This window comes from Photinus pyralis, unplaced genomic scaffold, assembly GCF_008802855.1.
Source record: "Photinus pyralis isolate 1611_PpyrPB1 unplaced genomic scaffold, Ppyr1.3 Ppyr1.4_LG1, whole genome shotgun sequence".
Taxonomy (NCBI): Eukaryota; Metazoa; Arthropoda; class Insecta; order Coleoptera; family Lampyridae; genus Photinus; species Photinus pyralis.
In genome coordinates, this window is record NW_022170249.1 from 51,902,720 (window position 1) to 51,925,866 (window position 23,147).

The 23,147-nt window shown below is 36.7% G+C and overlaps 2 protein-coding genes across 4 annotated transcripts in view; one reads left to right on the forward strand and one right to left on the reverse strand.

Moving 5' to 3' along the window:
* Positions 1-23,147, reverse strand: part of LOC116180038 (probable nuclear hormone receptor HR3) — a 173,554-nt gene that overhangs the window by 112,536 nt on the left and 37,871 nt on the right. Inside the window, exon 1 of one of the 2 annotated variants that reach the window (XM_031499940.1) lies at positions 21,929-22,057. The exons of the other annotated variant lie outside the window; for it this stretch is intronic. The gene's annotated coding sequence lies outside the window, so the exon portion shown is untranslated. Of the gene's footprint in view, positions 1-21,928; positions 22,058-23,147 lie in introns of those variants that run through there. 2 annotated transcript variants of the gene reach the window in all.
* LOC116180000 (unconventional myosin-Va) lies at positions 1,125-23,118 on the forward strand. 2 transcript variants are annotated; one of them, XM_031499831.1, is made up of 17 exons: positions 1,125-1,374; positions 8,595-8,925; positions 11,839-12,092; positions 12,139-12,358; positions 12,407-12,645; positions 13,105-13,593; positions 13,644-14,491; positions 14,543-14,717; positions 14,765-15,039; positions 17,208-17,782; positions 17,831-18,718; positions 19,123-19,327; positions 19,377-19,522; positions 21,133-21,329; positions 21,375-21,563; positions 21,616-21,858; positions 22,724-23,118. In XM_031499831.1, exons 1-17 carry the CDS (start codon positions 1,348-1,350, stop codon positions 22,844-22,846), a joined length of 5,424 nt encoding a protein of 1,807 aa, XP_031355691.1. In that variant the 5' UTR covers positions 1,125-1,347; the 3' UTR covers positions 22,847-23,118. The 2 variants fall into 2 exon arrangements, with proteins under 2 accessions (XP_031355691.1, XP_031355684.1); XM_031499824.1 differs by having other exon boundaries at positions 17,208-18,718.

Genomic DNA, 23,147 nt, shown 5'->3' on the forward strand with positions numbered 1-23,147 from the left:
TTTGACTCCACCATCAGTAAGATCGTGTCGGGGGCTACCACGTTCCCTTTGACGGTACCCACTTCCGACGTTCCGTTCACCCGCAATTCGCGTTTGAAGATTTGACTCCACCATCAGGAAGATCGTGTCGGAGGCTACCACATTCGCTTTGGCGGTACCCACTTCCGACGTCCCGTTCACCCGCCATTCGCGGTTGTAGATTTGACTACACCATCAGTAAGATCGTGTCGCGGGATACCACATTCGCTTTGACGGTACCCACTTCCGACGTCCCGTTCACTCGCAATTCACTTCTATTGGCGACACGAGAAAGAGAGACAGCGATTCGAGATTTACGAAACGTTAAACCGCGTGAGTTCGCCACGGAAGGTAAAAGGCGCCCGAAGTTGACTACTTCTCGAAGACGCGCGCGCGCGCCTCGCAAAAGGTCGTTAATTTCGCCCCTAGGACAAAAAACAAAATTCCGCCACGCAGGAGTTGTGCGCGTTTACAACATCTTTCCGACGATACCAATTTGAAAAGAATCGGACCAAAACTGTAGTAGAAGATAGGAAAAAACTGAAAAACCTTCACGTTAGTATACTACGCTCGAGGATGACGCCCAGATGTCGCCAACCCCACATCATGTAGCCATGTCCTTAAGGTTGACAAATTTCACGGCCCTGTAGATACACGTACACCCGTTGCCTTTCTACAAGAGTTCTTCTACGCGCCCACATTTGCTGCCAGCCAGCCATCCAGCCAGCCAGCCAGCCAAAGTGAGATTAAAAGCTACTTTTTACAAATAAATTTGCAAAAATGCGCTAAAAATATGCGAACAGCGAATTACAGAAATAGACGTGCGCGTAAAAAGTAACATCTTATGCTTTAGAAACGATAACCTGATGGAATTAATTTAGTTTGGGTTGAAAAATTGTTTATAATATAAATAATAGCATGAGGCGAGATGCGAATTTTTAAATATTTTGAGTACAATTGAATCGTTACCACCATCTATTACTCACAGCCCGAACTGCGCGCAACTACATAAAGCATTCTACAGGTAGTTCAAGCGCCAGTGACGTATCTTACAGTATCTTCAAATTTAAAATCCATACTTTTACACATGGCATTTGTCAAGTCTGCGTCGTGCAGATAAGTACTGCATGGTGCGCCGTGTTTGTGGAAGTTGTTACGACTTTTGTTTGATGTAGTTAGTGTTTTTCATTCTTTCTAAACCTTGCAATATATTTTTCAAATGTTCTCCGATGTAAAGTTTAAAAAATAACGCGCCGTAAACTTTTCCAATACAATTTTTGAAAATCAATCAAAGTTGAATCTGATTAGCCCAGCTGTGCAAAAACCAAAATGACAACGGTCGAACTGTACACGAAGGTAAGTAATATGTGTGTAGAAAATCCTTGAGAAAATATTACTCCCTGATACGTGGAGATAAGCTTGTAGATTACTTAATAGTTTTAGACAATGTAACAATTAGTAACTACGGTAGCACTATGGGTTAGTCATATCATATAGGGAAAATAATACCCGACCCTCGAGTTTACGGTATTGCTTTTAATTTAATGATAAATGCAATCAAAAAACCTACAGATAAGCTCATTTGCAATTAATGAACAACATTTCGATTCCGCGCAAAGTATGTAGAACTTAGCAGTCCCTCTTCGTCCTTTGCTCGAGGTACGAAGTGGAATGTTAACCACTTCATTATGCAAGGAGGAAACTGTGACAAAAATACTTGGAAGAATCTTTCATTTTTGAATTGAGAGCAACGGAAGCGAAATACACATCGTTTGGATTTATGAGCGAAAAATTGTTTATTGTTCGTATGTTAATAACTGGTCCATTCACTTCTACTCTTGACCTTTTCACTTGGTGCTTTTATTTCTACTACTCGACTCGTATTAGAAAGTGGTTTAGTTTGAGATAACTGCTATGAAATGCATAATTTATTTCATTCTCAATATTGTAGTATGTTATGACGTGTGATAAACCTAAATTATCTACACTGAACTTTCCCATTATTCTCAAAATTCAGTCAGCAAGACAATTAAATTCGGATAGTTCAACTAGACTACAATTTGAATCAATTATTGCAGCTGGTCTAGCATTGTTGGCAGTTATTTGCAACACACAGTAGAAAATTGCAGGAAAATGCCACATACGCGAATATTTATGCTTGACAGAAGTTTTTTCACAAGAAAAAAAGTCGCTATGTTAAGATAAGCGAAAAGTTACATTATCAAAATATATACAGTGTACATATTTACAATTGTAAAGATATGACCACAACAATCATGAATCTTACACATATCTTTAAATTGAATTTCGCACAAGAATGCCCAAAATCAGAATGTTTGTATTTCGCGATATTTAAAAAAAATTCAAATAAGTAAAAAAATACTGAGGGCAAGTATCTAGTTTATTATTGTCAATGATCTATGTGACCTAAAACGAACGTACAAATAGGCGCCACTTGCTCCTTTACAATAAGTTGCATTGTTAATATTAAATTCAAAAATGAGTAAAAACTACGGAAGAACTACCCTTAAAATCGAATTGAAAATTTTTAAGTGAAAGACATTTTGAAGGGAAGGATATATTATTTTTATATAATTTATTTTTTAGTTCAAACAGCCTAAAGTTGGTCAACGAAGTTTATTGTGGATTAACGAGATTACGATGAGGGCTATTTGTGGGCCACATGTTCGTACTTATGGGTGTATAGGATGGTATGCTATTTTGTTGAAAGGTGAACGTGTTGCAAATATGTTCAGTATCAGGAAACATTTTGCATAAAATATCCACCAAGGTCGGTAAAATAAATGGCTGTTCTCTAAGGGCGGAAAAATTTTGAATTCAAAGTAAATTCAACCGTTAACGGTAGGTATGTCAGATTTCTTTCTGTTGTTTTGGGGGCTTTTTGGTTGAGGCAATAAAATACTTTTTCATCTGAAAACCAGAGTTTTTCAATGTGTTGTCTTCCTCTGAAACTCCTCATGGCTACTTTTTTTATCTGCAGATATTTCTTTGGAATATATTTTTTTAAATCGTCGCTTATTCAAGTCTGTGTTGAACCTGCATGTAATATTTACTTGGCCTAACATTTTCAAAAATTCCCCTTGCCATCGCAATGTTTTCAAGCCTTCTATCACGCAAAACTTTGACGTTGTCCCTCGCGTTGCCCACAATAACTTTTGAGAGCAGAGGACCTTCCTCCTCCGTTCTGCAGATATTTGCACTGAAAGTTTTCACATCACCAGTAGATGCGTCTCGTCTGACGTTCCACTTGCCCCTTACGAGTACTCTCTTCCGACACTTCGTTTTCAAGATATTCGCTGTTCAGGTTTTGACATCAGTGTTACTCCTCCAGATTTCCCAATCGCCCTTTGTTGAGTACCCCCCCCCCCCCACATTGCTTGGTAGTTGTTGACAGACATTTTTTGTTGTATATATCGGGAGTTTTAATTATGTACATGAACTTTTAGGCAAATTTTAAACAAATTATTAATAAACAGGAGACATTTCAGATTTAATTTGAGAATGGTTCCCTATACTTAAATTTAGGACTATTTTGTACCAGGCGCGTTTTTTATAAACAAATGATTTTTTTGCTTTTCACAATATCAATGATAACCATGCAGAGTTGGAGTTTTAGGATCAAAAAACTTGTATTTGAAGTTAAGCATTAACTTTTTTAATGAAAAATCGCCGTTTTTCATCTATTTCGCTAACCGCTAAATTTTTTAATTATCTGTAACATATTCCTATTCAAATGGAAACTCGAATGTAAGACGAATTTATATTAAGAAATATTTACTCGTAAAAATGTTTTCTGTTTAACTTTCAATTTTCCTTCGTTTTGCAATATGTAATTTTTGAACTTTGCAATTCGAGAAAGTGGCATTGCCCATGTAGAATCAATTCGAAACACAAATTTTTCGAATTTTCCGGGGGTTCATTTGACTTGGCGTTGATCATGGTAAGTTTAAAAATGGCGCCATAATCACCTGGTGCAATTTAGTTAAAAAGGCACTTCAAACCAGAAAATCACATGTTGTAATATAAATGAAAACTATCAATTCAGATTAAAAATGCTTGTTAGTAAGCACAAATTAGTCTTAACTTCACAACACGCGTTTCGCGGAGGTTGCATTTGTTTTGGTGGATGAAAAGAAAAAATAATAGCCTACATTTAACCATAAAAATATTAAAAAACTTCGCGGAGATTTGGAATCCTATTGTTCTTGGGGAAAATCGAGAAACAAATTTCCGAGGTTTCGTGACTGATTGTATCCCGACGCCGTAGCAGTATAAACTCTTGTTTTTTAATGTCGAAGTGCGTAAAAATACTTAGTTTGCGTTAAAAAATGATACCTTCTGAAACTTTTTCATTGGGACAGATAAACATATGTTTTATGAACGAAAACTGATAAAACGAACGTGAAAAAAATATAAAAATATATAGGGTGTTCCATTTAAGGAAACCATCTCGACATTACACAACTGTCTGCCTAAAAATATGTTTAGCATACCATAAAACATTTTTTAATTCATTTTTTTTAAATAATCGTAAACATTTAGGCGTTGTTTGGCCGCCTATACAGAAGGTTGACTCGTCCTGTAGACCTACCCCCAAGGTTCCGAAAACTCTGATGTTTATAAACATGCACAAAATACACAGTTGAATGTAGACAACTGCATTTTGGTATTTGGAAAACTGAAGTACTTTGAGTAACGAAGACCTACAACTATAAACTAATAGCCTAATTTACTTTAGCAAAAGTTTGCGGTTTTTAGGTGTAAGTGCAACCGTATAAGAATTTTTCAAAAATTTTTCCCCTACACAAAAATATTTCGACAACATTTCGTATCTGGGCGTTTTTTAAGAATACTAAATTGCCTGGCGAGCGCATTGCAGACATCGAAGTCTAATGCTATAATTTAGTGAACAGGTTACTGCTCTTGCTCTTTCTATCGCATTTATGAAACACAAAGGTCAAGAAAGAGCCGGCGTTTAGCATACTACATGTACTCGTCTGACCGGTTAAAGAGGTGTAAAAAAACGCAAATAACAAAAAGTGTACATTACTTTTGTTTAGTAGAAATTATTACGCTAAAATGGAGGTTGCCTACATACTTAATTTAAATTAAAATTTGAAATTCCCCGTATGCTGCTGGCACGTAAACTTCGTTATCTAATTAAGATCCAGCATTGGCGTATCATAAAAACTACATCTCATTTAGTGTTTAATGCTGCTAATAAAAGCAGTAGTTTGTTTCGAATGAGAGATCGTTTTGTTTAACGTATGCGGGAAAAATATTCCCAATCTTTTAGGCGACTTACTCAGACCGATTCTCAAAAAATAAGAATAATGCCTTAGATTCTTTAAGTTCTTCTAATGTTTCGGTTATTTCAGATTAAGAAATTTTTTTGAATTTCCCAAATTTGTTGAACAGCGTATTGTTAGTATGGTTTACACAAATTCTTGTAATAAAATTATCAATATCAAACGTTTCTAAGGAGAGTCGCAACATTTCTGAGAGCCCAAGATCCTAGGGCGTGTGTTAACCTCTCCGTATGTCTGAGGACTACTGAAAGAGTAAATTTTTAGCTTAGCTTTCTAGCGATTTTCTCTGTATATCAACCATGTACATATTTTTTGTTGTTGTCGCACAGCAAATTGATTGCTCTTTTCAAATATCTTAAAAAAAACATAGGCATTGCATTTAGAAATCAAAAGTTGCATCGATTTCCAGAAGTTGGACCAGAAGTTATAAAATTATATTTGAAAAGTTTTTCGTATCTCGCCAAATAAAAGAGATATTGAAATGATCCTCTTATCTCGAACGCACTGTATACCTATCCATTGATGATGTCAAAATATCCCGAAAACGGTTTGTAGGAGGTAAGTACTCTCACAGGTAAAATGACTCGTCTGGACGCCGCATATCTATCTATCTTGAAAACGAAGTGTCGGAAGAGAGTACCCATATAGGGCAAGAGGAACGTCAGGACCAGACATATTTATTAAGCGACAGAGCAAAGCGATGCATGCCTTATAGGGGGTCGTCTGTCCGTCTGCCCGTGAACACGATAACTGTCAAACGCTTGAACCTGTTCGGGTCAAAGTTTGCAGGGGTCATCCCGCCTTCATTTTTTATTTCTGATCCACAAAGTACATTAAAAATAAAAAGACCCGTGTGTCCTCCATTTTTATTTGCGAGTAAAATAAACCCAAAATAAATTATTGAAAAGCTGTGTTTTTAGTCCGAATTTGAAACGCTTCAGACTAAATACGTCACAAACCTACAACCAATCACGAAGAAGTGAGCTGGCAACCTTACGCGAGGGTCTGACGTTTGTCACATTTGACGTTTTGAGAGGGATGTTTAACTGCATCTAGCACGAAAGTGACAAGTGCCTGTGACAGATGACGCAAGTTATAAATGCCATTCTCCTGCAATATTGCCAAGTCGTTATGTCATCTGAATGGTTCTAGGAGCTGATTGGTCGGGCTTATTACGTCACACAGCACGCCACAATCATATCGTTTTGAATAAACCTTTAAAACCGCACATGTTCATTATTTTTTTGCTTATCAGCTTCTACTTTTAAATAAACTTTTACTGTCCAAAAAAATGTTTTATGGTTTCAGGTACACGCTTATTAAATTAGAACTGCGGAATTCAACTATACTGTAAACCCCCATTGCGATGTAAAATAGAAAACTAAAAACTAACTTCAGAAAGAAACTTTAAATTAACCCTGTATTAACATACGGTCCAAATGACGACGAAATAGTAGAAAGAAAGGATATATGCTGGGAAGAATGAAATAATTTAGTTGAAAAATTAAATGGCATACATCTAGAAGGTACAAATTATATTATGGAGAAAACCACAGAAACAATAATGGAAACATAGCAATGAATAGAGTATTTGCGATGAACACATTTTTCAAATGTAAAGATCTTCACCAAGGTAGCAGATAGTAGAGAGCAGAACTAAGATAGTAGATGAAAGCCAAAAGAGGGCTAGAAATTCAGATCGTTTCTTATTTTTTTTAAACACACTATTGGTACCACTTTCAAAATATTCGACGGTAATATGTTTCAGGACATTCTCTACGCGATGGTGATATCAGATTTTCAACTGGACCAATCATTTCAAAATGGCGACTTTCGACTTTTTAAAAAAATAGAATACCATTATCTATTCATGTGCTACTAGATTAAAATGTTAGTTTGCTTTTGGATAGGGAAATAATTGAATTTTAACAAAAACAAAATACTACAAAATACTATCGTAAAAAGAACATTTTTAGGATCTCAATAATAATAAAAAATGATGTTAAAATAAAAGTTGAAAGTGATCATTTTGAAATAATTGGTCCAATTGAAAATCTGATATCACCGGCGTGTATCTGATTTTTCAGATTTTGTTCCATAGAACTCTTTAGATTTTTCCTTAACATATAGTACACGCATCGCAATTATTCACTAATTACGAATTTTGCATTAAATAATACGTAGGTAATTGCAGGATATAAAACACATAAGTGGGACAAACTACACATTACTGTAATTTTTTATTCAATGACACTATTTAAAGAAACTAAAGCTACTTTCAAGGATATTCGAAATGGTCGTATTAGGAATAATCCCATTATAATATGCTCGTCTCGGTCTCGGCCGTCTAAAATGGAGCACAAAAAATAGTTCATTTTCTAGCTCGTCCATTCATCTCAAAAAGATGCGCAAGACATCAACCTTCAGGTGTGGAATGCGTCCCAAGTGTTGCCGTAGTCTCAAGGTATTACCATTATTGTCCAAAACGGAAATTTGAACATTATTTCATACGTGAACTATATTATTGTAGATGTCACGAATTACAGTACCGTTAAAAATTCAATGAACTGTGGAATTGACGAGTGAAATGACATTCCTGCAATAATAAGACAGACGATTTAGTTTCGGTTGCAAACTTTTTGTTTACCTTAACCTTTCATCGGTAATGTCAAGATCTCGCTGATTAATTATTGAACGAGTTTCTTTAATTTATTAATGAAATCTCGGAGGGTGTCAAGGTACCTATAGGCTATACCCGTCTTCCGCAAAAACGCATTCAAGATACGCAATTTATGCTGATATGATAATAAAGAGAAACGGCCCATTTGTACTACCTTGGGACACCTCACTTTTTACAGAAATAATACTAGAGTCGATGTGATTAATTTGGGCGCATTTCCAATTGTTCATACATAATTTTAAATGTTACAATCGATGTTATGATCCGACTCTTCCCTAGTTCAAATCCCTTACCTTACCTTGACATTCTTCGTGTTAAACTATAGAATTGTCGCTATTTTTGTAATAACAATCTACTATACATGGCCATCATCATTTCTCAACGAAGCACCGTTTTGTGGTTCGTTATTTTTAAAGTATTAAACCAACTAAAAAAGGTTTCGCGAAAAGCACCATATTTATTTCGAAGACAGAAAATTTAGACAAAAAGGTCATATCTCGGCCATTCCCCAATTGTATTGTAGTATTTCAATTGCAAAACCTACATTTTTAAAATTTTTGTTCCAGGGCACAAAAGTGTGGATTCCCCACCCAATTAAAGTGTGGGAAGGCGGCGAACTTTTAGAAGATTATTCGCCAACACGACCTACACTGAATATACAAACCGATGAAGACAAGGAAATCAAAACGTTGTCAATAAAAACAGAAGCGAATTTACCCCACCTAAGAAATCCGACAATTTTAATTGGCGAAAATGATCTGACATCGTTGTCATATCTCCACGAGCCGGCAGTTTTGTACAATTTACAAGTTCGCTTTTGCCAAGACAAAAACATATACACGTACTGCGGAATTGTGCTGGTCGCGATAAATCCGTACGATGATCTTCCAATTTACGGTACGTATGATTCACAAAAATAGATTAAAAAAAGGTATTTTTAGAATGGATAGATACCCATAGATAGCAAACGAATGATGATAACGAATAAGATGCAATTTTATGACAACATTGATACTATTAGTTGAAATAATTAAAAAAAGTCATTTGCCCCCCCCCCACTTCAAATAAAAAAAAAACTGAAAATAATTATCAAAATCTACATTCTCTGTCTTTCACACGCAACCCCGTTAGAACTAATTCCTCCACCTTGGTAATAACAACTGTATTTTTTGCTAATGCCTTTAAAGCGGGCAATCAAAGGATAGAAAATAAACCGGATAGTTTCTTTTGCCAGCATAGATTAAATTACCGAACAAAAAAAGCAAACAATAAGCATTAAAAGCTTATCACTGACGTAAGCGCAAATAACATCTAAAATGGATTGTGATTTATTGTGGATTGTAATCCCTATTTTTAGAAAAATGATGAGTCACAGTTTTCCAAAAAAGAGATTGCATACATTTCTCGAAAATCAAAGGATATTCGAGGAAATTTGATCCACCCATTTTCAATGACACCAGTGTTAAGATCTAGTTATCAGTACCACTGACGGTACTGTTCTTTAATAAATGTAGCAATAATACACGTCTTCGGGAAATTCAAAATACCCAAAAAGTGTATACGATTATTTCAAAAAACCGTTTTTTCTAAAGTTTCTGGGACTCCGAGAAGACTAAATTTTTTATTTTTTTTTTCTAAAAAGATTGACAAAAGGTTGAGTAAAAAGTAACCCAACGCTGTACCACTCACTGACGTAGGTGCAGGTGTTCCTAATTTTGCTGTAAACACAGGGTGTTAAGATTTTTAAGTTTTTTCTTAAGTTTCCTGCAGCTGAAGGGCTTATATCATTGGTATTTTAATGCTGGTGAGAATCTATAGGGTGTTGTTATTTTCAGGGGTTCGCCCCTGAACTTTTTTCCGGCGCGCCACTGGTAGATTGTGAAATATGAATTTAATTTTTTGATTTGCTTAGAAACCGTTTGCTGTCATTAATTTTTTCGTATCTGCGACCGCTATCGAGAAAAAAATAAAATTGAATTTTCGGTAGTTGGCTAAATGAAAGTACCTACAAGTTTTAAAATTTTTAACTTACGGAAACTTTCAAGAATAACCCACTGATTTGAGTTTGCACAATTTTGCTCCTATATTTTGTCCGATATCTTTTATGGTCAAGGAATTACGATCCGAGGGGTCTTAGAGATGCTAGAGACTCCCCCCCCCCACTAAATTGAACTTGTCTATTCCCACTTCCACAATAAGAAAAACGACGGATTTCAAAATTACTTACAAGAAATAAAGCATCTATGTAAATTTTATTAGCGTTGTCGTATAAGGGTTGATATCAATCGCAAGATTTGATATATTTAGGCAGAAACGCCCTTAAATTAAACTTTTACGTCCGCACTTAGTATACTAAATAAAACCACTACGTTTGAAAAGAAATGTAGGCAACCTGTACGCATTTTATCGTTTTTTGGCGCATTTTTGTGTAGCTTTTAATCTCAGTTTCGTCGGCTGGCTGGCTAGCAGCAAATGCGGGCCCGTAGAAGAACGCTTGTAGAAAGACGAGGAATGTGTCCTACTTTGGTCGAGACTGCAGTGTATCGCAGCTGTTTTTGAATCGATTTTAGCTATTTTCTAGCTATTATTTGTACGTAGAATCCAGTGGCGTAGTCAAAAAACATTTTCGAACCCCAGTTTCATAGATACGAATTTTTTTAATGCGAGATTCTGCGTCAATTTCTTCCATTCTTCCTGATTACATTGATGTGTGACAACCTAAAAAATAAAGTTTTTATATGTAGTTCACCAACTTTGGATCAGATCTCAGAGACGGTGGTCCCGCGAATTCTTGATTACGGTACTGAATTCTATCGGTCACGAAAACAGCAAGTCCCGATCTTGAAAAACAGCTGAGGTACACTGCAGTCTCGACCAAAATAGGACACTGTACATGAACCTATCGAGGCCGTGTAATTAACAACTTTAGGGACGGGGCTACGTGATGTGGGGTCGGCGACATCTAGGCGCCATCCTCGAGCGTGTTATACTAACTTTATGATTTTTCTTCTTCTACAGTTTGGTGCGATTGTTTTCAAATTGGTGCTGTCGGAAAGGTACTGTAAACGCTCATATCTCCCGCGTGATGGAATTTTGTTTTTTTTCTTAGGGGTGAAATTAACCACCTTTTGCAAGGCGTGCGTTTTCGAGGGGTAGTCGACTTTGGACCCCCTAATGTTTCTTAGAGCTCGAATCGCGGTTTTTCATGTCACCAATAGAAGCTCGAGCTATGAGAAGTGTACCCAAAAATTGAGTACTATTTTGTGGAGTTTTTTTCCCACCAAAATCCGAATTGCGGATGAACGGGAGTGTGTACCGACAAAGGGAAATGTTAAAACTGGCTAATCGGCGACATAAAAATGCACTGAGCCTGAAGTCTCTTCGGTCTCACACGAGAACTTTGATAATTTTTTTAATGTTACATAATATATGTGTAGCTATCTTGGTTCTGACGTGAAATATGCAAAATTTATTGCTGGCTGGTTATTGCCAACTTCACACGTGCTCAAAAACAAAGTAAAATACAAAATTAAATTATTTATGTTTTTAACGAAATTTTGTATTTGCTCATGAATTTACTTTCCGCATATACATATATGTACATTTAAAAAAATACAAAAAGCCCATGCTTTCTTTGACGTGGGCTTACCGGTTTTTATCTCGTGGGCGCCAAGATGTTTAACTTTAGCGTGGATTGTTATCTTTCTTTTCTTTCTTTTTTTTAATAATGGAACTGACACCAATGGCGAAATTCAATTTTGTAAGCTAACGTTTGGATGTTCAACGAGTAACAATTAATTATTTTTTTAGATGTTGATACAATACAAGCATATAGAGGCCAAGCGATGGGGGACCTGGACCCCCACATATTCGCCGTCGCCGAAGAAGCCTATACCAAACTGGAACGAGAACAGCGCAATCAAAGTATCATAGTTTCGGGCGAGAGCGGTGCTGGAAAAACAGTTTCCGCAAAGTACACAATGCGATACTTCGCAACGGTTGGGGGTAGCGCAACTGAAACGCAAGTTGAGAAGAAAGTATTAGCGAGCAGTCCAATAATGGAGGTTTGTACAACTCGTCAAGCACAATTTGTAAGGCCTACATTTGTAGGCGATCGGAAATGCAAAAACGACGCGTAACGATAACAGTTCTCGTTTCGGAAAATTCATCGAGTTACAGTTTAATAAGCAATATCACATTATTGGGGCGTCGATGAGGACTTATTTATTAGAAAAATCGCGCGTCGTTTTCCAAGCGCCGAACGAACGAAATTACCATATTTTTTATCAATTGTGTGCCGCAAAGGATCAATTGCCGCATTTAAAATTAAGTAAGTACCCGCGCACTTCGAGCTAACTTCAAACTGTGCCACTTACAGGAGACCAAGAACACTTCTACTACCTTCACCAGGGCCAAAGCGCTACCATCGACGGAGTCAGCGACCTGAAATACTTTCAAGAAACTGTCAACGCTCTTGGGCTGCTTGGTTTTACCAGTGAGGAGCAAAGGAACATCTTTTCAATATTGGCCGCCATTTTGCATATGGGAAACATAAAGTTTTTTGACGCAATTATCTCCACTGAAAACGAGCAAGATCAAGAAGGAAGCGGAATTCATGTAAGTTTAAAAACTTCATTCATACAGTTGCGTTTCGACATCAAAGCTGTACATCATCAGCACCTAAATAGTTTTTTCCAATACCTACATTGTTTTATTGAATTTGATTCCTAATTTTTGTGCATTAACAGGTAATGTTAATCCCTCATTTTTGTTTTTTGTTGTGAACAATTCATGGAAAAATGGATTTAAATCGGTCGGTATTGGAAAAAATCTCGGAAAAAAATACTATAAGCAGCACTGGATGAAACTAGTTTTTGTTCCCTTAAGAATATTAAAGCCCTCGACAATCCTCCGGCTTTAAACCATTCTCTCAGGAACAAAAACTCTTTTTAATCCCTTGTTACTTAATATGCTATTAGAAATTGTTAGTAAAATTGTTTGAAGATGTGCGTCAGTTTTGCAAATGTTTTGATATAATTGGGAAATGCGTTCGTTTTATTGTGTGTTTTTTTTTAGGAAAACGATGAAGGTTTGCAAATAATGTCCGAACTTTTGGACATAGACAAAGACCAAATCCAACAGTGGCTGTGCACGAAGAAAATTGTTTCGATGCGAGAGACAATACTAAAACCGATGTCCGTCGAACAGTCGAGCATATCACGTGACGCTTTGGCCAAACACATTTACGCCGAACTGTTCAATTGGATCGTCGCCCTAATAAATAAATCTTTGGAGACAGACGTTGCGATTCACAAATTCATAGGCGTACTCGATATTTACGGATTCGAGACTTTCCAAACGAACTCGTTCGAGCAGTTTTGCATTAATTACGCCAACGAAAAATTGCAGCAGCAGTTCAATTTGCACGTATTTAAATTGGAGCAGGAGGAGTATATCAAAGAGGAAATCGAATGGAAGATGATCGACTTTTACGATAACCAACCGTGCATAGATCTCATCGAAACGAAATTGGGCATTCTAAGTTTGCTGGATGAGGAATGTAAAGTTAGTATTACAAGCGTTTGGGGTAACCGACGCGACTTGCTTGCTTTCAGATGCCACGAGGCAGCGATGGATCCTGGACGGAGAAGCTATACGCGAAATGTGTACAGTACAGCCACTTTGAAAAGGCCCGATTTGGCACATCGGCATTTGTCATCAATCACTTTGCAGACAGGGTCCAATACGAAAGCGGTGGATTTTTGGAGAAAAACCGAGACACCGTCATGGAGGAACAAATAAATGTGATCAAATACAGCAAAAATGATTTTATTCGTCGATTATTTTGTAAAGACTCTCACAAATTAAGCGTACCCGGAACCAAATTAAAAGTTGTCGCCTCAAAACCGATAATCGAGTCTTCCAAAAGCCACAAGAAATCGGTGGGCTCCCAATTTCGGGATTCCCTAAATTTGTTAATGACAACACTAAATGCGACCACACCTCACTACGTGCGTTGCATCAAACCCAACGACTCAAAGGCCGCTTTCGAGTACAACCCGCAAAGAGCAGTTCAGCAACTAAGAGCGTGTGGTGTTTTGGAGACCATTCGAATATCGGCGGCAGGTTTTCCAAGTCGGTGGGCGTACATCGACTTCTTTTACCGATACCGAGTCCTGTGTAAGTTTGAGGACATCAATCGAAGCAATATGAAGCTCACTTGTGAGAAAATTTTGAAGATTTACATTCGGGCACCCGACATGTATCAGTTTGGCAAATCAAAAATCTTCTTCCGTGCAGGACAAGTCGCCTACTTGGAAAAACTAAGAGCAGACAAGCTGAGAAAATGTTGCATAATTGTACAAAGTACAGTGCGTGCTTTTATATACAGACGAAAATATCTGAAGATAAAGAAATCTATTTGCAACATCCAAAGATATGGGCGAGGAGTTTTGGCTAGAAGGTAACAAAACAAAAAAAAACACTTTGTTTAACTAACCGCTTATTTGCGCAGATTGGCAGATAATTTAAGGAGAAACAAAGCTGCCATCACGATACAGAGGTACATGCGTGGATGGATTAAGAGAGTACAATACCAAAGGCTCGCCTCTCTTTTGCAAAGGCTACAAACCAGAGCTCGCGGCTTTTTGGCGCGCAGAAGATTTATGGTTATGAAGTACAATGCAAAGGTTCGTTGCGCTTGATCTTTACAAAGGTTTCAGTGATTTTCTTGCAGGCCATCATTATCCAGAAATTTGCCAGAGCGTGGTTGGCTCGCAAACATTACAGGGAACAACTCAGGCACATTATCATTTGTCAATCCGCGATACGTAGATTTTTGGCTAGAAGACTGTACAAGAAGCTTAAGATTGAAGCGCGCTCTATCGATCACGTTAAGAAATTAAATAAAGGATTGGAAAACAAAATTATTAGTTTGCAACAAAAGATCGAGGAAATTAATAAAAACAGTAATGAACTCAAAGGTTATAAAAATGAAGCTCTCGACTTAAGGTGAGTGCTAAGTCCACATTTTCAGGATTTTCGTAAAGATTTACCACGTTCAAAAAACAATGGCATTTTCAAAATAAAATTATTTGAAAATACACAACATGCACTAAGAGCGAAATAAATGAGTATTTTCACAAAACAATTCATAATTTAATAAAGGCTAGGGGTTGAATCATTATAAATACGTATAGAGGGTTGCTAGTCGATTCCCTTGTCACAGCCAATCACAGAAATAAAAAAATGTGATAATATACAACCCCTATCTTGCACTAGTAATGAAACACATGAGTATTTTAAATCATCTGCTCATCTGTTTCTCTCTATATAGTCCGGGCGAGAAATTCGGTAAAGCGCATTATTCTAACGGCAAATCTTGAGACATTTTGGTGACAAGTGTTTTTAGGGTACCCTGCTGAATCCGATTTTGCCTGTCACCACCTCGAATTTTGATTGCTAAGGCCTCAAATCAAGATGGCGCCCAAAATGGCGACTAAAACTCACTTTAACATTTTTTTCTTGTTGAAAACAAAAATATTATGATGATTTTTATGTAGGACATAAGTTTTGCCACTTAGTACTAATTTATGAAAAATTTTGAAGCCAAAAAGATTTAAGATGGCGACTGAAATAGAGCTCCAAATGCCGCGTTTTGCAGTATTCTTGATTTATTCAACCTTAAGGGCCGGTTTTACAATTACACTTTTACGGAGAATAAGATATTCTTGGAATAACTGCCATAGCGACATGTATGCCATTGGTTGACAAAATGGTAACCAACGCAACCGTCGACATTTATTCTAGGTATAGCTTATTCTCGGTATATACCTGCATTGTAGAATCGGCCCTAAGTGAGCAAAAGAATTATAATTTGTTTACAAAGTGCCTGCTTAAGTAAAAAAAGAAATACAAAAACTTTACTTACACGTTTTCAAAAATGGCAGACAAGATGGCGCTTAGTTTGACTCTTTGTATGCGATATACAGGTAGTATTAAAATCATTATTTTTCGTTTAATTTCATATTATTTGTTACCGTATACAAACTCTGTATAAAAAAATAATCGAAAACAAAATTAAAAAAATAGAAATGAGCAAAAACATTATAGGCTTTATTCGGATTCGTCACTTGAATCCGAAGATTGCACAAGCTGAGTTTCTTCGCTTTCGTTGTTGGTGCAAACGCTATATTGCACTTCTCGTGCACAGCATGCGTTTGCCTTTCGAATTTACAGTTCTCCGGCACTTGCACTCTTTCTTGCAACCACAGTGTACCAAACTTTGGCATGCTTTTGGCACGGCACACCCACGGTCAAAATATTTCGAACTTGGTATATAATAATTGAACCTAGCATTTTGTATTATACTATGCTAGCATGTAGCCAGCAGATTCGCGCTATCGGTAATTTTGCGCGCGTTGCGTCGTCGCCGCGATGGAAGTCCTAAATTATGCGTGCGTTTCAAACGCTGTATAAACAATATTTGGCGTTCTATTTGTAAAACTAAAAAAACTTTATAAGGATCTTATAACTATTAATATCTCCCTAACGCACTCAAAAAGATTTGTATAATTGCTATTAAAATATCATCAAAAGTCATAAAAATATTCGCATTTTGGGAATCATTTTGTTTTATTTTTTTCGCAAATTGTTATTATTAACAATGGTGGGTAGAAAAACTCATTTTAACCTATTTGTATCAACCCCATGTAAAAAATGCAAATTTTTTCTTTGCAACAAAAAAAATTAGTTAACACAAGTTTCTACCGTCATTTTGACCAACATCTTAATTTGTTTTTGGCTACATATTTTTTTATACGATTGTAATAAATAATGAAACGTATGTACTAGATAAAAATCATGATAATATCTTTGGTTACTACAACAACAAATTTTAAAGTGAGTTTTAGTTGCCATTTTGGGCGCCATCTTGATTTGAGGCCTTAGCAGCCCGAATTCGAGGTGGTGACAGGCATAATCGGATTCAGCAGGGTCCAATTACCCTAAAAACACTTGTCACCAAAATGTCTCAAGATTTGCCGTTAGAAGTTAAGATCTCAAAATTCTCGCCCGGACTAATACTTACTCTTGAAATAGTCGCATGTAGTGGTTTACATTTTGCAATGTATATTTTTCAAAAATCTCTGTTACAATACAATGTAGGTATCTTTTTTTAGAAATAAATTGGTTACATTCAAAGCGCTTGAAATTGAGATTAAGAAAATGAATACACTTTTGATAGAGAAAAATAAGACTATAGATAAATTAGAGGACGAATTGAGAATCGAAAGAGACGAGAAAATGGACTTGGTTCAGGATCAAGAGAAGTTCAGAAATGACGCCGAAATGCAACAGGAAGTATGGTCGCAGGAAACATCCAAATTGCGCAAGGAAATTGACAACATGACAGAGATCGCGTCAATGAAGGAAAAAGGCGCCGAAGAAAATCTCAAAGTGCGTATCGAGCAAGAGAAGAATCTTCTGCTCAACGAACACGACAGCGATCGACAGGCATATCAAAAACTTCTTCAGGAATACCACTGCTTAGAAATGCACTGTGAAACGTTACAAAAGCAACTGGAACCCCGATTGCCGACCCACGCGCGAAATATTAGCGATCTCAGTAGTATCAATATGGAAGAAAGTATCAATCTCAGTGAAATACCTGAAGATCACGGTTACGGTTCGGTGCGATCGAATAGTTCGGCCTCCGCCTCGAGGGGTAAATTAGATAACATCGAATGGAACGACAGTACGCAAAACGAATCTCTAATAAATGGCACTAATATTCACATTACAGACCTTACAAATGGCGACGCGGAACAGAAGAGCGAAGTAAAACAAGACCTTGGGCTCATCCTTCGACTGCAAAGACAACTCGAAAAGACAACGAAATCAAGAAATCAGCTTCAAAAAAGTTTAGACGAACTGAAAGTCTCCCCCAAAATGCAAATGGCTTCCAAAGCAATAGAAGATGCCAATCATATCGCTCAACTCGAAGTGACTTGCTCAGAATTGAAGAAGCAACTATTCGAACTCGCCGAAAGCGTCGCGGACGGAAACGGAAAACCCCAACTGCAGTGCTTGTTGACCGAGCTAGAAAGGCAAGGGGAAGAAATTGTACAGCTGAAGAACGTCCTTGCAAGTCAAACCAATAGCATCAAGTCCATCGTGAATTGCAACTCGAAAACGGGCGACTACATCAACGAGGACGGCGAACTTACCCTCGCCTACGAAACTCAAAAAATTATCAACAAACAGCTTGAGCTCGAATTGCAAGACGAGAAAGGAAGAAACGAAAGTTCCGAGAAAGAGCTAAAGGCCGAAATCGAAAGGTTACGCGAGGATTCGATGAAAATGCAACGAATTTTGTCGGAGAACTTACACGAGTCCCAAATGGACATGTACCTTCAGTGTGAACTCACTCGAATAACAAGCGAGAACGCGGATTTATTAGATAAAAACGACGCACTAAATGAGACCATACGAAAGTTGAAGAAACAGCTTAAAATCTTAATGAAGCAAATCGAAGATAGAGGCATAGATATCGAGGAGCACATTAAAAGCAGCGAGAGCAAAAACATGTCGCACGAGCGTATTCCTTCGGTTAGAAGAAAGGAGAAGTACCTGGGGATGTTCTCCTACAGTCACGGAGAGGAAGACGGCATAATGAGGCAGCTAGTTATCGGTAAATGTTATAGTCATGAACTAAGAATAACAGATGGCTATATCTCGGAAAATTAGTGCACTCCAAAATACAGGGCGTTTCAAAAAGAATCATCCGATTTTAAAAATTTATTGCTATTCATCTATAAGTCCGATTTGATAGAACAATGTACTGTTAGTAAGAGGAAGCTCTCGAGTTTCGCGTGGTTTCCGCTAGGTAGCAGTAGCGCGCTTCTGTCAACGCCCAGCTCAGTTATTGTCAAAATGGCGTCTAAACAAATTATAAACCTACAAAATCGGATGATTCTTTTTAAAACGCCCTGTACTTCGGAGACCAAACGAGGCCGATTTGCACACAGATATAGCAGTCTAACGTTCTTATTTCGATACCCTGTACATTGTTCTTTAATTTCCACGTTTTTCTAGACCTTAAACCGAGAACCGCCGTCGGTTTACTGCCCGGGCTTCCGGCATATATTGTGTTCATGTGCGTCCGGCACACAGATTACATAAGCGATGAGAATAAAGTGCGCAGTTTGTTGGCGGCGTACAGAAATTCGGTACGAAAAACTATAAAAAAGAAGCAGGACGGTTTCGAAACAATGACCCTCTGGTTTGCAAATACGATAACGTGAGTGTATTTTATAAACGCGTAAAATGTAACGATCGAATTGTTTCAGATTAATGAACCTAATGAAGCAATATAGCGGAGATCAAGCATTCCAAGAGAGCAATACGGATAAGCAAAATAGTCAATGTTTGAGGAATTTTGATCTGTCCGATTATAGGCAGCTTTTGTGTGATACTGCAGTGTGGATATATTTTGGTAAGCAAGTTTTCTCTGAAAATTCTTTTTTATTATACCTGCATCACAATCTCCGGACATAAGAGAGAGAAAATGCAAAATAGGAGAAAAAAAATTGAAACTTTGCCACCCTGTATAACGAAAATGGCGCCCTTTAAACCCATATATATTTGCATTTTTTAGCGCATTTTCCAACTCATATGAGAAGGCGCTATTATGGCCACTTTGTCCGTCCGAGGTCTCTTCACTACGCCTACAGTTTTTAAGATGTTTAGTTGGTTCTTTTTGAATTCGGTACCTTATAGCTCTGGCACCTCAAACCAGAAAAATCTTGACGATTAATGTGCGCATGCGCAGACTCGCCAACTTCCTTATTTACAGACATTTTTTGAAATTTTAATCACAGATGCTTCCAGTAAAGAGAAGCATATCGCATATTGTAAAAATCATATTATGTGCGTTTTCGCCAAACTGTGCAATGTCAACGTTCTTATTTATATTTTTTCGAAATTTTAACCACAGATCCTTCTAGTGAAGCCAAACATATCGTATATTTTAAACCTCAGGTGTGCCTATGCGCAATGCTAAGTTTCTTATTTATAACATTTATCCCGTACCTTATTTTCCTTTGTACACATAAATAGGGCAGTAAGGTTATGGAAACTAGAGGGCGATATAAATGTGGAAAGAATTGAAGTTTTACTAGTCGAATTTAATATACCTACTCTTGGTTTTTTAGAAAAATGAACGAGCAACTAATGATGGGTTTATACAATCATTAGCATTAGTTCACTATCAAATATAGTAGGCTATTAAACGATCCTTTTTCAATAAATCTACTACTTGTTATAATTATATACAGGGTGCTCACTATGTATGGAATATATCTCAGTAAATAATGACTGTATTCAAAATGTTTCTATATAAAAGTTGTTTAATATTTTATTTTCCATAACAAGGTTGTTTTTCTTTCAGAAAACAAATTAGTAACGAAAAACAATGGAATTTTTCTACCTAAAGTGTACCCTTTCATTAGGCTCATTTGATAGACAATTTGATGACGTAACATGTTAGCACCCTTATACAAGTAATTCAATTTTTGTTTCAAGTTTTTCGTTCGGTCACTGTTTTGAACATTCGTTGTGTCTTCAAGTTCATTTGTTTTATTGTGATCTATGATATCTAGATTAATGATATTGATGCAATTTATAGTTTGAAAGACTCATTGAATCTTAACTGCCAAAAAGAAAACAGTTGGTAGTGTTAAATAACAAAAGGTCCGAGATCGCAGAGCTTAAATGTGAGGTGCCACAGGGATCTGTACTAGGCCCAATTTGTTTCTAATCTATATAAACGATCTAGCAAAACATGTACCTCCCACATTTCAAACATATTCATTGTCAAGTCGATAATGATATTACCGAAGATATTACAATACCAATTAAAATGCAAAGTATTAAATTTTTCCTATTATTTAATTAATCTACAAAACTACTGTGCCTACACTTGAAGTCTTGAAGTGTAATATACTAATTCAATTTCCGGCAACGTTTATGCAATTTAATGAGCCATTGCCATCTCTGTTTAAGAATACTTCTTAAATGGCTTTTAACAATATTAATGTTTTACAGTAATTGTGAACTTCTTATCCGACCATCTACACTCCCTGATAGTACCAGCAATATTAGAGCACGAAGAGATTCCAGGCATAAGCAGTAATAAACCAGGTGGCTTTAGAGCGAGGGCGAACAGTTTGCGGGGCGCCGAAACTCCGGGCCAACAAAAACCGACCGAAGCATTACTACAAGAACTTACCAAGTATTACAAGGTACGTACCGACTGAAACGACCGTAGTCTACGATTCGTCTTTCAGATCTTAACATTTTACGGAGTCGACATACAAGTAATCTCTCAAATATTCAAGCAAATCTTCTATTTCATCTGCGCGTGTAGTCTCAATAATCTGTTGTTAAGGAAGGAACTGTGCCATTGGTCTAAAGGATTTCAAGTCAGACATAATTTATCACATCTGGAAATGTGGACGCGGGAGAAAAAATTAGATGTATAACGTACAAATAGTTAGTTGGAAATGTTAACCGTTGTGCCATTTCTAGGAACCTGCGATTCAGGGGAGGTTACAACCGATTATACAAGCCGCACATCTTTTGCAAGCGAGAAAAACTATGGAGGATGTTGATAGCATATGCGATATGTGCAGCATGTTAAGCCCCTTCCAGATTAGTAAAATATTAAACTTGTACACTCCCGTTGATGACTATGAACAGAAAGTGCCGGTTGAATTTATTAAACAAGTACAAAAGAAGTTAGAAGAGCGAGCCGATGCCCAAGATCCCCAGGTATGTATGCTACTTGCCTACTTTTTACATAAAGATAATCAAATGAATTTGATAAATAAATGTGACTCACCATTTATAAGAAGATCACCAATTAGGGTCCAATATTGAAAGTTGAATTTAATATTTAATTATATCACATTTTCACTATAAAAAACTGCAAATTAAGTTCAATTGTGTGAGGTTAGGTTTTTGAGGACAGCTTCGAAAAGAGAACTAATTTCTGATTGGTCGAAACTATGACATAAAATATCAGCGGTAATTCAACAATTTTAAACAGTAGTTCTTACAGTGGGTCTCGTAATAGACACTACCTTGTTTGTCCCTCATCTATACCTATATCATTGGATTTATAAATATAGTTATAAATGCAAAGCTTATAATACATATAAATGAGGGACAAAGCACCCACACCTAGGCAATACATCTAACAGAAATCCTATACAAAGTATACACACAGCGCGAATGAAACTGAAATCTGTTTCGCGTTCACGCTTTGAAAAATTTGTATTTTTGGTTTTTTACATCGGTACAGTGTAAGAGTTCTTTTATGTACATGGTTTAGAGCGACTTGCGCTGATTAAGTAGGGAAGTTTTTATTAATTGGCGTCGCATTGTCATTGCCTGTATTTTCGATCGCTCTGTATATTAAATACAAACAAAAATTACTATATTATAGTTTTGTATATACCTATTCAATGCACGGTCCAATAAAATACAATTAATTATTATTAGATTAGGACACCTGGCGACGCCACCAGTGGCGCTATTGGTTACTATGGGAATTTTGTTTTTACCATTTTGAATTTTTTTGGATATTTTTGAGCACCATTATATCGCTACATTAATTATTACTCTTTTTTTTAAGACTCTGCTGATGGACATCAAATTCGTATTTCCGGTGCACTTCCCATTTGTCTCATCAACAATACGCTTAGAGGATATAGAGATTCCGGACGTTTTAAAACTACACACGCTTCAGAAAGTATAAATTTTTTCATTGTCGTGTAGGAGTAAGATGAACTTAGAAATTAAATGCAATCGCAGACGGCGAACCGAATAAATGAAATGGTAGACCTCGCCCAATGTTGTTGTATTTGATTTGTAAATTCGTATCGATTTATGTAAAGTGTAATATTTATTCCAATAGCATATTTAGTAAGCACAAAATGTTAAATAACTCTTGTACAGTATGTGATAGATTTTTGCTTCAATGTACACTTCGGAGAAGTTTACCTATTTGAGCCTTGCATATCTTTTAGTTGGTTAACAACTACCTACAATTTGTTACT

Excerpts from the sequence above, each read along its gene's own strand:
- LOC116180000 (XM_031499824.1), top strand. The coding sequence starts at position 1,348 with ATGACAACGGTCGAACTGTACACGAAG. Across the intron at positions 1,375-8,594 it reads CGGTCGAACTGTACACGAAG|GGCACAAAAGTGTGGATTCC; the intron begins GTAAGTAATATG and ends TTTTTGTTCCAG. Across the intron at positions 14,718-14,764 it reads TTATGAAGTACAATGCAAAG|GCCATCATTATCCAGAAATT; the intron begins GTTCGTTGCGCT and ends ATTTTCTTGCAG.